The 14,119-nt window shown below is 45.4% G+C and overlaps 1 protein-coding gene across 1 annotated transcript in view; it reads left to right on the top strand.

The window, feature by feature from the left end:
• Positions 1 to 14,119, top strand: part of ARMC9 (armadillo repeat containing 9) — a 152,975-nt gene that overhangs the window by 77,624 nt on the left and 61,232 nt on the right. Inside the window, exons 18-19 of the mRNA XM_080798761.1 lie at positions 629 to 719; positions 5,621 to 5,676. Coding sequence (XP_080654887.1) covers positions 629 to 719; positions 5,621 to 5,676 — 147 coding nt within the window. The remainder of the gene's footprint in view (positions 1 to 628; positions 720 to 5,620; positions 5,677 to 14,119) is intronic.

The raw sequence follows: 14,119 nt of genomic DNA, 5'->3' as shown, positions 1-14,119 counted from the left end.
GTACTTTTTTTTTTCTAATCTTCATGACTATTTCCTTATTCTCTAACTGGAAGTCAGTACCTCTTAATCCCCTTCACCTATTTCACCCTTCCCTCTACCCACCTCCTCCTGACAACCCTCAATTCTCTGTACAATAGGCTTTTCTGTTGGCCAAATGTTTTATAATTAGGTTGGATAGTCAACCAAGAGGAAAATAATTCCACTGTGAATTGTAAAAAGAACAAAAAGAATGTTAATACTGAGCAGAGGAATTTTTATTGTGTCTATTCCTCCCCCTCCCCCAAATAAAGGTTTTTGGTTTGGTTTGGTTCGGTTTTTTTTTTTTTTAAAGATTTTATTTATTTATTTGACAGACAGAGATCACAAGCAGGCATAGAGGCAGGCAGAGAGAGAGGAAGGGAAGCAGGCTCCCTGCTGAGCAGAGAGCCCGATGCGGGGCTCGATCCCAGGACCCTGGGATCATGACCTGAGCCGAAGGCAGAGGCTTTAACCCACTGAGCCACCCAGGCGCCCCTGGTTCGGTTTTGATTAGGTGAAACTATTCCATTGAAAACTACTTTCACCCCATTGAAAAAAAAAAGAAAAAAAAAACAGAAATATTAACTCTTACTCTCTCCCATGCCCATAGGGAATGGAGGACATCCTTCGCTGCTTCATCAAGGAAGGCAATGCTGAAATGGTCCGCCAGATCGAATTCATCATCAAGCAGCTTAATTCAGGTCCGTTCAATGCAAGAATCTGTGACTTATCTTTTGCAACTTTCACATGGGCTAAAACGTTGCATGGGCTTTCTTAGAAGGCTTGTGTCCTGGAATTCATTCATGAAGCTTTAAGGGAGCCAGGGAGACCCAAGAGAACCCACCAACGAAAGTTCGACCAGATAGTCAAGGCCAGTCTGTCCCAAGACCAGTGATCTCTCATCACACTTCAGGCTTATAGGCAACACAAAGAATTCAAAAGCAATCACAAACACCCTGCTCTAACCTTATGTTCTTTTTATGTACATGTCCCCTTTTATTCTTCCCCCACCTTATAAGGCTTCCCTGGGATCCCAGTGTCCAATAAGGAAAACAAACGCCAGTCTCCCTAGCTCTGCTGCAGAAAAGGTCATTCTCCCACATGCATTCATTCTTTGAAGAAAAGTGTATATTGCCTACTGGCTCCATGGGAGGATATGATCCTCTCTGGCTTCCTCCAATGCCATGACAACCTACATCCCATAGTAAGCAGGAAAGGAAGGTGCAGGAAGGCTTGGATGGGACCAGGATGGAGGGGAAGCTCTTTCTGGGGACCCCTGACACCTAGCCTGGCAGAAAGAGGACGTTAGAGGCTCCCAATCAACAGGAAGCAGCTGGGAGAACAGCCAGTGAGGTGTGAAACCTTGGCTCCCTTCAGGCTAAGGCCCGTCTCCATTTGAACATCCTTTCCCATGGCTCTTACAGAGCAAATGTGATTCATCCCAAATTCAGGTGAGCAAGGAATAGAACTTTATTTTCTGCAACAGAAAATAAAGGTGTTTTTTTTTTTTAAGTTTTATTTATTTATTTGCGAGAGAGAGAGCATGCATGCACGAGTAGAGAGAGGGGCAGAAGGAGTGGGAGAGAGAGAATCCTCCAGCAGACTCACTGCTGAGCGCCGAGCCTGGCACAGGGCTCGATCCCAGGACCCTGAGATGATGACCTGAGGTGAAGTCAAGAGTCAGATGCTTAACCGACTGAGCCACCCAGGCGCCCCTGCAGCAGCTTCATTTGTGACTTCGAGCCCCAGTTCTGCCGGGCAGGCATATTTACAAAATAACACTAAAGAAAACCTGAACCTCAGTCGGGGCTGCGCTTGCTCCCTAGCCTCCTTTGGGTAGGCAACAGTTTGGAAAGCGGGGAAGGCAGGGAACATTGGTCCCTTTCTGCTCTGTGCTCATCAGCCATGCTGAGACCGCCGTCCCAGGCCAGGGTTCCTCTGCGGCCTCAGGGTCACATCTGGACTGCAAATCTTCTTCAGGGCTGACTCTGTGTTTCGGTATGTCAAGACACAGCCACCTCCATTTCTTTGTCAGTCTTCCCTCCTTCCTGGCAGCCCAGACACAGGGGAGGTCCCCCTTGCTCTCTGGCCAAAACCGTCTCTTTCTCTTACGTAAATCCAGCCCTTGAGCCAGCATGCTGACGAATGTGAAGAGGGAGGGTCAGTTGGCACTTCCATGAGAGCTGTGCTTTGCCAAGAAGTTACCACGGGGAGAGCTCAAGCTTTATAGACTTGGGTGTCCAGGAAAGGCCTGAGATACACCTGCTCTCTCAGTAAGTTCCAGTTTAAATAAAGAGTGTCAAAAGTACTTCTCTTTCGATCTCAAGCACTTGAGTTATTCTGTATTCATGGGACAGTGGCCAGTCCCCAGAGACGATTACCTAGGGAGTCTGCTACTTTGAAACAAACTTAGAAAGTCACTGAACATTCGGATGGAGGAGCAGACACACACACACATACCTTGGGCTATATGTCATGAGCAAGGAGTCAGACTGGACGAATGTACCAGCATGGTGAGGAAAGCCGGAGAGTGCCAGGCTGGAGTTCCCACCTAGTCCAGGCTTCACCCTCAAGTGGACAGCAGTAGGGAAGTATGAATTAACGGCGTACTAGTTTAAGATATGTGAAATGGCATTGCCACAATCTTTATTTTTTGACTCTCTTAGCTTAGTATCCACTTAAAACATGTAAGTGGGTTTTCATTCAAGCCCATCTCAGTTCTCTAGCACTATTGTCTTATAAAGTTTTAAGGTTTCCAAATACAAAACTTCTAGTACATTGTAGGAACCTCACCCCACAGGTGGGGAAGGACTGCTCTAGGGAAGCTTACGGGAAAGCTGACCTGACAAGAAGAGATGACCGACAGCAGGGAGGTTTGTCCCGAATACCAGCCCTCCACAAGGGGGGACTGGCAGGGACAAGCCAGTCATTGAAGAGAGGACAGGGGCCAGGGCAGAGTCAACTTCACCAACTGGGCCCCCCGTGAGGAGACTAGCAGCTCCCCTGCCACACCCCTTCATTCCCAGAGTTGGGGCAGCTGGGTTGTGCCGGAGCCCAGCGAGCAGTGCGGGAGGTAAGCAATGCAGGAGACTGGGCTGGTGCCCCCACTGTGCCCGAGAGAAGAGCTGAGGTTTATAAGGTTCTTCAGTTCTCAGGACTGGATTGTTCTGGGAAGATGTTGCCTCAGAGCCAGTGGGCTTGGGGGAGCGGGTGTGGCCAGACCAGCCTGTGGCCTCACAAAATGTCAGAGATTCTCTTTAAAAATGTGGGAGAGGGGGGTGCCTGGGTGGCTCAGTGGGTTAAAGCCTCTGCCTTCGGCTCAGGTCATGATCCCAGGGTCCTGGGATCGAGCCCCACATCAGGCTCTCTGCTCAGTGGGGAGCCTGCCTCCTCCTCTCTCTCTGCCTGCCTCTCTGCCTACTTGTGATCTCTGTCTGTCAAATAAATAAATAAAAATCTTTTTTAAAAAAATGTGGGGGAGGGCATTTCTGTATTTGCAAAAGTTTGTAACTGATGAATAAGCCACAAGCCCATTTTGAAAGGCACTTGCCTGATGGGTGTTGACCGCAGCGGGGCAGAGTCATGCTCCTTGCAGGGCGGGAGAGGAAGTTAGTGACCCAGCATTGGTTCCGTCGCAGGAGGACATGACTATCCCCCATCTGCGAAGGGCTTTCCTTGCCCACAGTGGGGCCGTGATGGGCAGGGAGGCATGCGGGCTTCTCTGAGGTGGGAACAGGAGTATGCCTCCTGCCGTCCTTGGTCCAGCCGTATCAGTGGAGCCCTTCCCTTCATAATGAGGGTCATGTCAAGGACGCTAGGGTGTTACATATTCCCTCCTGTGAAATGGTTTGGGGGTTCAGCCTGGGTGAATCTGCCACCTTCGTAGTATACTGAGCGACCCCTTCAAGAATCGCCTTTCTCTCCTCTTTCCTCCAACTTCCTATGTGACTTCCCAGCCTCTTCTCTCACACTTTTGTTACTTTCACATCATCTATTCAGTAAGTGAGTGATCATAAGGGAGATCCGGAGATCCATAAGGAATAAAGGGAGGAGTAAGCCCAGCACTTTGTTCCCCAAGGACTCACAATTCCCAGACAGTCCATAGGCCGTTCATACATTAGGAAACACTGATCACCCCAAAGTAGCAAGCACTATCAGAGTACTGTCTGCCACAGTACCATCTAGTACTACCATCTACCACAATACTGTGCTGTCTAGTACTATCTACCACAGTACCATCTAGTACTATATTACAGTGCTGTCTGGTAGTACTATCTACCACAGTGCCATCTAGTACTGCTGTCTACCACAGTACTGTCTAGTACTATCTACTGTAGTGCCATCTAGTCCTATAGTCTACCAGAGTATTAATACTACTGTCCACCACAGTACTGTCTACTACTACTGTCTACCACAGTGCTGTCTACTACTACTATTTACCAGTGCTGTCTAGTACTACTATCTACTACAGTACTATCTAATACTGCTGTCTACCACAGTGCTGTCTAGTACTATCTACCATAGTACCAACTAGTACTACCATCTACCATAGTACTGTCTGCTACTACTGTCTACCACAGTGCTGTCTAGTACTATCTACTATAGTACCATCTAGTACTACTGTCTACCATAGTACTGCCTGCTGCTACTGTCTACCATAGTGCTGTGTACTACTACTGTCTACCACAGTGCTGTCTAGTACTACAATCTACTACAGTACTGTCTAGTACTACTATCTACAGTACTGTCTAGTACTACACTAGTACAGTGCTATCTAGAGAAAATGCTGAGTGTGTTCAGCAGAGAGAGAGAAGTGACTGCTCAGTGAGGGATCAGGGAAGTCTTCGTGGAGGAGAAGGTAACCAAATGTCTATGTAATACCTGCTGTTACGTGGCCCTGGGCCAGGTGGTATAGTCCCTGGACCAGGTAGTGTGTAGTTATAAAATTCCCCCACGCACCCTGGGAAGTAGGTGGCCTGATACCAATTTCACTGATGAAGAAACAGAGGCTTATTCTTTCTCTGATTTCAGTGTGCTGTTATCCCCTTTATAAACTCTTCTACAGCCTATAGTGAACCATGGGAGCCTTCGGGAACCCTGCCTGCCATGACTACTATCCCAGCCTCGGTGGACAAATCATGGATTTAGAAATAGACTCAAGTCGAATCCCAACTCTGTCACTTGTGGGAATGTGACCATAAACAAGTCCCTTATCCCCTCTATGCCTGTCTTTGCTTTGTGCTATAGAATGGGGGTTAGAGTCAACAAAATCTTTGTAAGGAGTAAATAAACAACACAAGGGACAGTATCCAGCATGGTGCCTAGCAGTACTCGTTGACTTTCTTTCCTCTAAATTCTTCTCAAATTTGTATGCTAGCTTTTAACCTTTCTCATGCCACTGCCCATGCGTACTGGTACAAAGGGGGAGAGAGATTTAAGTTGCTTGGGATGATCTGAGTCTGTGGCTGCATGGGCACCAGGAACCCGCCCGATTGTTCTGGTACCTCCTCACTCTCGTCTCTGCAGCAGCTGGAGGGTTCTCTTGGCCAAGGCTCCCCGCTGTGTTTGCCATTATCCATTCGTTTATTTTTTCTTTATTTAGAAGAGCTACTGGATGGTGTTCTTGAGTCTGACGATGATGAAGATGAAGATGATGAAGTAAGTAGGAGGCTCTTGACACCACATAAAAAACTTGGCCCACACTACTGAGTCTCTTCCTTGCCTTGAAGAGTTAGTCCAGAAAGGGAGATTTCAATCCCTGCTGCCTCATTTCTTGCAGTTCTGGGGCTTGGCTAGAGCTCGGCCGGGTGGGTGTCTGCTGGTCTCACATAGGATGTCCTGGGGCTGCTTTCTGTGTCCAAGCTGGCCTCGCGTCCTCCATGGCCTCTCCACATGGCCTCTCATCACTCAGCGGTCTCATCCACACTTCCTTCCTGGATGGTGGCAAAGCTTCCAATCCTCTCCAGGCTCAGCGGTGTCAGAGCATCACTCCTGCCGGGTCCCACTCAGGGCACATCCCTAGGGGGTGGCAGTTAGACCCCACCAAGGCAAGGGTTCGAGGTGGGAGCGCTCACAGGTGGCTGCCCCTTGGGTGGGCTCGCTGCAGCCAGCACACAGGCGCCGTGCTCCACAGCACTCGGGTGTCCCAGGAAGTTCAAAGACAAGTTCTTCAGCATGAATCTTGTGCCTCGAAGGGGCGTGAGCCTCCACTGGTCTTCCCCGTGGTTGGGAATGCTGAGCACAGAAGCTCACTGTGAGAACCTCTAGGGTCAAAGGCTTGGTTCACTGGACTCCTTTAATTGCATTGTTTTCATATGGGTTTCCACAACTGTGACAAATCTGCTTGCCTGGTGTTTTAAAGCGCAAAGCTTCAGAACCAACGTGGGCGAGTCTTGTGAAGTAGTGTAGAGAATGGGGACTCCTGCGCTATAGATGGGTTTCCCAGCTGACAAGCTTTTTCCTTGTTTTTCCTTCAGACCTAGAAAAAACATCCACATGACCCTCTCCAGTTCTCTGTAGGAATGATTGACTTGCAGTCCTTCAATTAGTCCTGAAGTGAACGTGGAGGCTAGGTTTCTCCTCGGAGCTGTGGTCTCTTGGTCCCAAAGGTGTACAAAAGCCAGACTTTGTCCATCGGTGGCACCAGCTGGGGAAGAGAGTTCAGTTAGGAGCCCTCCACCAAAGTGGACAGCCGCCCGGAGGTCTGCCAGGGACAGTCCCTCACACAGGCAGCTTCCTGCCTGCCCCTTTCTTCCTGACCTATAGGTGGCAGCAGCTGGTCCTCATGCTCAGTCCTCCTTTGTCCGGCAAGTGCAGCTCTGGACGTTGGCAGGGGGCTCCTGGCCAGCAGCTTCTCTGGGTTACTTTGGGAAGGGAGACCCAGAGAGGGGAGGGGACCAGCCTCAGGTCACACAAAGTCGTTGGCAGTAAAACCTGGTTTAGGATGGGGATTGGCAGGCTTTTTCTGTAAAGAGAAAAGTAGTAAATACTTTAGGCTTTGTAGTCTGCTGGGGTCTCTGTTCCAATCACTCAGCTCTGCAGTTGTAACACAGAGTGGCCATCAGCAATACATAAATGGACGAATGCAACTGTGTTCCCAGAAAATTTTATTTATGGACACTAAAATTTGAATTCTAGTTGATTCTTACGCTTCACTAAACATTTGTTTTCAAATGTTTAAAGACGTAAAAATTACTGTTTGCTGGCCTTTCAAAAGCAGGCATTAAGGAGGGCACATGATATAATGAGCACTGGGAGTCATGCAACTGATGAATCAGTCACTGAGCTCATTCTGAAACTAATACTACACTGTATATTAATTAAGAATTTAAATAAAATAAAATTAGAAAAAAACCCAAAAGCATCTTGGCCTGTGGGCCATTGTTTGCCAGCTGCCAGAGGGAAGCCAGCTCCCCGACTCAGTCTTCTCAGGGCTGCAATAAGACCCCTGGTTTGTGTCTGGCCCATCAGTACTGTTTTAAATTATATTTTGAGTTACTGTCTTAATTATTTAATTCCAGTGAGTTTTTGTCATTATGTCCAAAAGTTCCCCTTAGGATCTACTTTTCCTTCTCTTGTGTTACCTCCTTGGGGTTTTGTGTTTGCTTTGGATTTTTTGTTTTGTCTTGTTGCTGTTGACCCCTTTGTATTGAGAAGAAAAATTCATTTGATTCAACTATTCTGTTAATGATGGGAATTCAACTTTGGGAAATATCCCTATGGAAGCAATTATAGTCTACTAAAAATGAAGGAATTTAGAGATCTTTTATTTATTTATTTATTTTAATATTTTATTTTATTTTTTATGTTTTTTTAAGATTTTATTTATTTATTTGACAGACAGAGATCACAAGTAGGCAGAGAGGAAGGCAGAGAGAGAGGAGAAAGCAGGCTCCCTGCGGAGCAGAGAGCCTGATGCGGGGCTCGATCCCAGGACCCTGGGATCATGACCTGAGCCGAAGGCAGAGGCTTTAACCCACTGAGCCACTCAGGCGCCCCTTAATATTTTATTTTTAAGTAATCTCTACACCCAGTGTGGGACTCGAACTCACAACACTGAGATCAAGAGTTGCATGTTCCACCGACTAAGTCCGCCAGGTTCTCCTATAGAGATCTTTTAATTGTCCGGACTTTTGGCTATCCTGTGCAGACTTTTATTTTAAGAGGCTAGTGTTTGAAAGTATTTGTTGTGATAACTAGAATTTTCAGAAAATTCTAGGAGGAGTGTAGTTGGGAAATTGTAAGGAAAGGATCCAGCATTTGGGGCAGAACCTGACGCTTTGTGCTGAACTCTGGTCCACAGGTGCTGGACTTTACCTCCCCCGTGACCCTGACCCTGACGGCCCCGCTGCCGAGCATTAGCAAGGGCACCCTGGGGAAAGCTGAGCTGTCTGTGTTTCACTCAGCCTTCACCAAGGGTCGGTGTGACTTTTTAAATTGAAAAGAGAAAGGAAAGTGAAAGATGCCCAGACTTAGACTAAAGGAAACTTCCAGAGCTCATCGGAGCAAGTCACACTGTCGCCGTAGCGTGGCTGCCACCTCCCAAACAAAATTATTTTCAAAGCCTCTGATCATATGTCATTTTGCTTAGCCATGTAAAATATTTTTTAATTTAATATTTAAACCCAAAACACAGATAAAGAGCCAGTGTTTTCAGGGAGCTGCCCAATGCTTCTCAAAATAAAATGTCTCTACTGGGATGTGGCCAGAAGCCACATGGAGTTATGCTCATTTTGCCTTCTGTTGAGTTAACATTTGTGACTTGTGACTTGTGACTGCGGCCCTGGGTCCTGCCCCCCTAGAAACTCAAGAGAACCCCCATATGCAAAATCCAATTTTTCTCTTTTATTTCTAAAAATATAATGACTTGTCCTGATGTGCTGACGCTTAGTGATGTCTGCTGTACATACATTTATATGCCAAAATAAAAAAGTGTAGAGTTAGAAACGTTCTTCCAACTTCAAGACTGTCTAGGGTATAATGTCACATAGGAAAAGGAAATCGCAAAGTGATGTGAGCACTGTAATTCAATTTCAGAAAAAAGACCCATAAATACACACCCGGATGAATGATGTGTGTGCTTCTGTATACGCGTAGCAGAAGGGCATGGAAAGTTACGAGCCCTCTTTGTTGACCTTGGCAACTACCTAGGGGGGTAGGTAGGAGGAGGAAATGGGGGCAGGGGTGGCAGCGAGGTCTGGGTCAGCCAGAGAGAGCTGCCTGTGAAGTGAGAAGTGAGAGGCTGCGGATTTAGCGGGCAGAGGGCAGGTGCTGAGCCCTTCTGAAGACTGAAGGGGCAAAAGCCAAACTGAGTAGTTGGGGAACAGGTGGGAAGTGGGAGAAGGGAGCCGGTGAGTACGTGCAGCTCTTCCCACAAATCCAGTTGTAAGCAAGACAGAGAGTGGGGTAGCGGCTAAGCAGGGCAGTTTTGTTCTGCTTGGGAGAGACCCAAGCAGGCTGAAATGCTGCTGAGAAGGATCCAGCTGAGAGGGGGAGAGAGGCAGGAGGACAGATAAAGGGTGGCATCAGAAGGACAGGGGTTTTCATTATTTTCACAATTGCTTCTTATGCTTTCATGGCCCACAAGCCCCCAGATCCATTTAAACCTCCAGAGAAACAAAACCATCCTTAGATAAGCTTGGACGATACAGACAGAAGAATAGGCAGGTGGCCATGACAGTGTAAGAGTTTGAATACATCTCACCATTAGACAGTAATACAGTTTATTTTTGTATTAAGTGTATGTCATGTGTTCCCCAAGAGCTGCCAGTAAATCACAGGGCTCAGAAACTGTGTTTCTACCACAAACGGCTCGTTTCCTTACAACAGTTTAGGGTGAGGTGTCCGGCTCATAAGTGGAAAAGAAAGGCTTTCCTGTGCTGTTTGAGAAGACGGATTTTAAGACAAATATTCTCCCCTCTTAACAAAACAGGTGTAAGTGCCAGGTGAGATCAGCCACCTGGTAAAGAGAGATTTACTCGCTGGTTGCCACGTAAGTGACAATCAAATACTCAGCAATTTCCTTCTCTGGAGATTTCTCAAATATAAGAGTCATTTGTTTATTTAGTCAACAAATATTTGAGCGCTTTGAAATAACATTATTCTAGGAAGTAATGGAGAGGGGATACAAAAGAAATCTAAAAGAATATAGGTGGCTTATAATACCTCCAAGAGTTTAAAATTTGGTTAAGCGAGACCTTCACTGGTGCAGTACGCGTGCTCACTCGTCCGCTCACAACAAGCCTACTGGTCCCATTTCACAGATGGGGAAACAGAGAAAATCCGTTAGCAAGGGCACCCCAGGGTTCACACTGCTAATAAGTAAGCAACGGAGCTTGGAGTCAAACCCAGCTGAGCTGACTCGCCAGTCCATGCTGTTAACCACTGCCTGATTTTGTCTCTCGTGAGACAAATGTAAACACGGAGAAACAGTTAACAAATGATAGAAAATGAGTATATGATTATCAGTTCCCGGATGTGATAGAAACGGGAAGGACGTACAAATTCCGAGTACTGCGAGAGTCCTGGAACATGACTGTCTCAACAGGCCTTCCCAAGCCTAGGATGAAAGGGGAGAGGACTGGATGGATGAAGAGGAAGGTGCAGTCAGGAAAGCAGGAGAGGCGTCTTCCAGGGAAGAGAACATCAGCTTACCCTTTGCTGCTCCCATAACCCACATCAGTGTGTGTATGTGCTTTCTTATTTTCCTTGTAAGATACATTCACACGTAGGGATGCCTGGGTGGCTCAGTTGGTTAAGCGTCTGCTTGCGGCTCAGGTCATGACCTCAAGGTCCTGGGATCGAGCCCCTCGTTGGGCTTCTTGCTCAGAGAGGAGTCTGCTCCCCCTGCTTGTGCTTTCTCTCTGTCAAATAAATAAGTAAAATCTTTAAAAAAAATACATATACACAGTATACATATAGGTACACATGTCCATGTACGTTTTCATCAGTACTGGTTTTACAAAATGAGATAGCATAGATACAGATGCAAACACACACATACACAGTGTTGCCTTTTTTTCCCGTTAATATTTTCTGGAAATCCCTCTCTAAGTCAGCCAGGAGAACAAACTGATTCTTTTAAATGCCATACATAGATGTACAGTTTTCCAGACTTTTGCTTTGTAAGACAATCCTGCGTCAATATCTTTGTAAAGATACAAAGATTTATCTTTGTACTTATGTGCTTATGTACCCGGTGCTTTTATTTACATGGGCTTTTGTTGCTGGGTTGCAGTGTATGTGTGTTTTTAATCGTAATAGATTTTTCCAGATTGTTCTTCAAAAAGGCTTTAACAGTTCAGATTTCAGTAAGAGTGGGGGAGGAGACTTTTCCCTCCATCTCCAACCAGTGGTGGGTGAAATCACTCTATTTTTGCTATTCTCTCAGTGAAAAAGTGCTGTCTCATTATCTTAATTTGCATCTCCATTGCATAGTATGAGTGTCTTTTATGTTCATTTTATTGGGTATTTGGATTGGCCATGCTGTAATTTCCTATTCATGGCCTTTCCCCATTTTTAAAAGTGGGTTTGTCTTTCCATGTCACTTTCTGTGAATTCCCTGTTCACTACAGGTACAGGTCCTTTTTCACCTTCATTGCCCCAAACTGGAAGATGCATCTTTTATTCATTGCCGTATTTTTATATCTTTTGCTAAAACTCTTTTAAATTTTTAAAAAGCTAAATAAATTGACTTTTCTTTTACAGCTTCTGGGTCTCTGTCCTGATTAAGGTTTCCCCGAACCTTAAATGTTACGTGTAGTCCCCTAGATTTTCTAAAACTTTATTTTTTCATTTAAATTTTAATTATTAAATTTTTTAAAAAGATTTTCTTTATTTATTTGACAGACAGAGATCATGAGTAAGCAGAGAAGCAGGCGGGGGGTGGGGGGGGTGGGGGAAGCAGGCTCCCTGCTGAGCAGAGAGCCCGGTGTGGGGCTTGATCCCAGGACCCTGGGATCATGACCTGAGCTGAAGGCAGAGGCTTTAACCCACTGAGCCACCCTAAATTTAGGCGCCCCTAAATTTTTGTTTTGTTTTGTTTTGGTTTTTTAAAAGATGTTATTTAGAGAGAGCGAGAGAATGAAAGCGCGCACGAGCGGAGGGAGGGACAGAGGGAGAGGGAGAAGGAATCTCCAGCCCACTCCCCACTGAACAGGGAGTGGGACAATGCAGGGCTCAGTCCCACAATCCTGAGGTGATGCATGACCTGAGGCAAAATCAAGGGTCAGACGCTTAACCACCCAAGCCACCCAGGTGCCCTGGTTGTTTTTTTGCTGTTTCTTAAGTAAACTAAATATATCTCCAATATGGAAGTCAAACTCATAACACTGAGATCAAGAGTCTCATGCTCCTCTGACTGAGCCAGCCAGCCACCCCAATTTTTAAATATTTTATACATAGAAAAATGTATAGAATACTTATGTGAGGCTTGAAGTAACTTCTGAAATTTTTGGTTTCAGAACATTTTTACACGGTTAAAAATTACTGAAGGGGCATCTCAGTAGCACAAGCAAGGGGAGTGGCAGGCAGAGGGAGAAGGTGAAGCAGGGTCCCTGCTGAGTAAGGAGCTCAATGTGGGACTCGATCCCAGGACCCGGGGGTCACGACCTGAGCCGAAGGCAGATGCTTAAAGAACTGAGCAACCCAGGTGCCCCCAAATAAGATTTTTTTTTTTAAAGATTTTTCTTTATTTGAGAGAATGGAAGCGGAGCAAGCAAGAGAGAACATGGGGGGAGGGGCAGAGGGAGAGGGAGAAGCAGACTCCCCACTGAACAGGGAGCCTGATGCCAGGTTCCATCCCAGAACCCTGGGACCATGACCTAAGCCGAAGGCAGCCCTTAACTGACTGAGCCACCCGGGAGCCCCAGATATTTTTATAAAAAATATTACTTTCCTGGGGCACCTGGGTGGCTCAGTGGGTTAAAGCCTCTGACTTCGGCTCGGGTCATGGTCTCAGGGTCCTGGGATCGAGCCCCATGTTGGGCTCTCTGCTCGGTGGGGAGCCTGCTTTCTCCTCTCTCTCTGCCTGCCTCTCTGCCTACTTGTGATCTTTGTCTGTCAAATAAATAAATAAAATCTTTAAAAATATATTACTTTCCAAAAAAAAAATATTAAGAGTGTAGCATTGTATTTTATTTTTGCAAATCTCTTTAATGTCTGGATTAGAAAATAGTTGGATTCTCAAATCCTCTTCTGGATTCTGTCTGTTGAAATATGTTGTAGTTGAAAGGGATATTTTCAGTAGGCTTTTTGCATAGACATTTTTTTCTTTGATACTACTTCAAAATTGGACAGGTGATAGTTTATTAAAGGTTAGTTACAACATAAAGTCAAACACCAATACCAATAAATCTTTCTTATTTTGTTAAAATCTGTTAGTCTCTTTTGCATTTTGTTAATCTTATTTTATGATTGTTCATTGCTAGTGTATAGACATACAATTGATTTTTATCTGTGACCTAAAACCTTACTGAACTCTTTTATTAGCTCCAAGAAGCTTTGTTTTCTTTTGTTTCGTGATGGGTTCCTTAGGCTTTTCTGTCCACAATACCATGTCATCTGTGAATACAGATTATTTTACTTCTTCCTTTCCAATCTAGATGTCTTTTATATTATTTTCTTGCCTAATTGCCCAGGCTACAACTTCTAGTAAAGTGTTGAATACAAGTGGTTAGAGGGGACCCCTTTGTCATTTTCCTGATCTTAGGGGGAAAGATTTCTGTCTTTTACTGTCCAGTGGGATGTTAGCTGTGGGTTCCTCACAGAGGCTCATTCTCAGGCTGAGACACTGCCCTTCTTTTCAGAGTTTGTCAAGTGTTGGGTTTTGCCAAATGCTTTTTCCACATTAAGATGATCGTGTGAGGGGTTTTTTTCTTTCATTCTGTTAACACAGTGAATAACATTGATTGTTTTCATATTTTAAACCACTCGAGTTTCTGAGAAAAATCCTGCTTTATCTTGGTTGATTAGCCATCCCTTTTATATGTTGCTGGATATGGTTTGCTAGTATTTTGTTGAGGATTTTTGAATGTATATTCATAATAAATATTGGACTGCAGTTTGACTTCTCTTATGATGTCTTTAGTTTTTAATATTCACT

This window comes from Martes martes, assembly GCF_963455335.1.
Source record: "Martes martes genome assembly, chromosome: 3".
NCBI classification, from domain to species: domain Eukaryota; kingdom Metazoa; phylum Chordata; class Mammalia; order Carnivora; family Mustelidae; genus Martes; species Martes martes.
The sequence above is the reverse complement of the archived record's forward strand: the minus strand, read 5'-3'. Positions and strand labels throughout refer to the sequence as shown.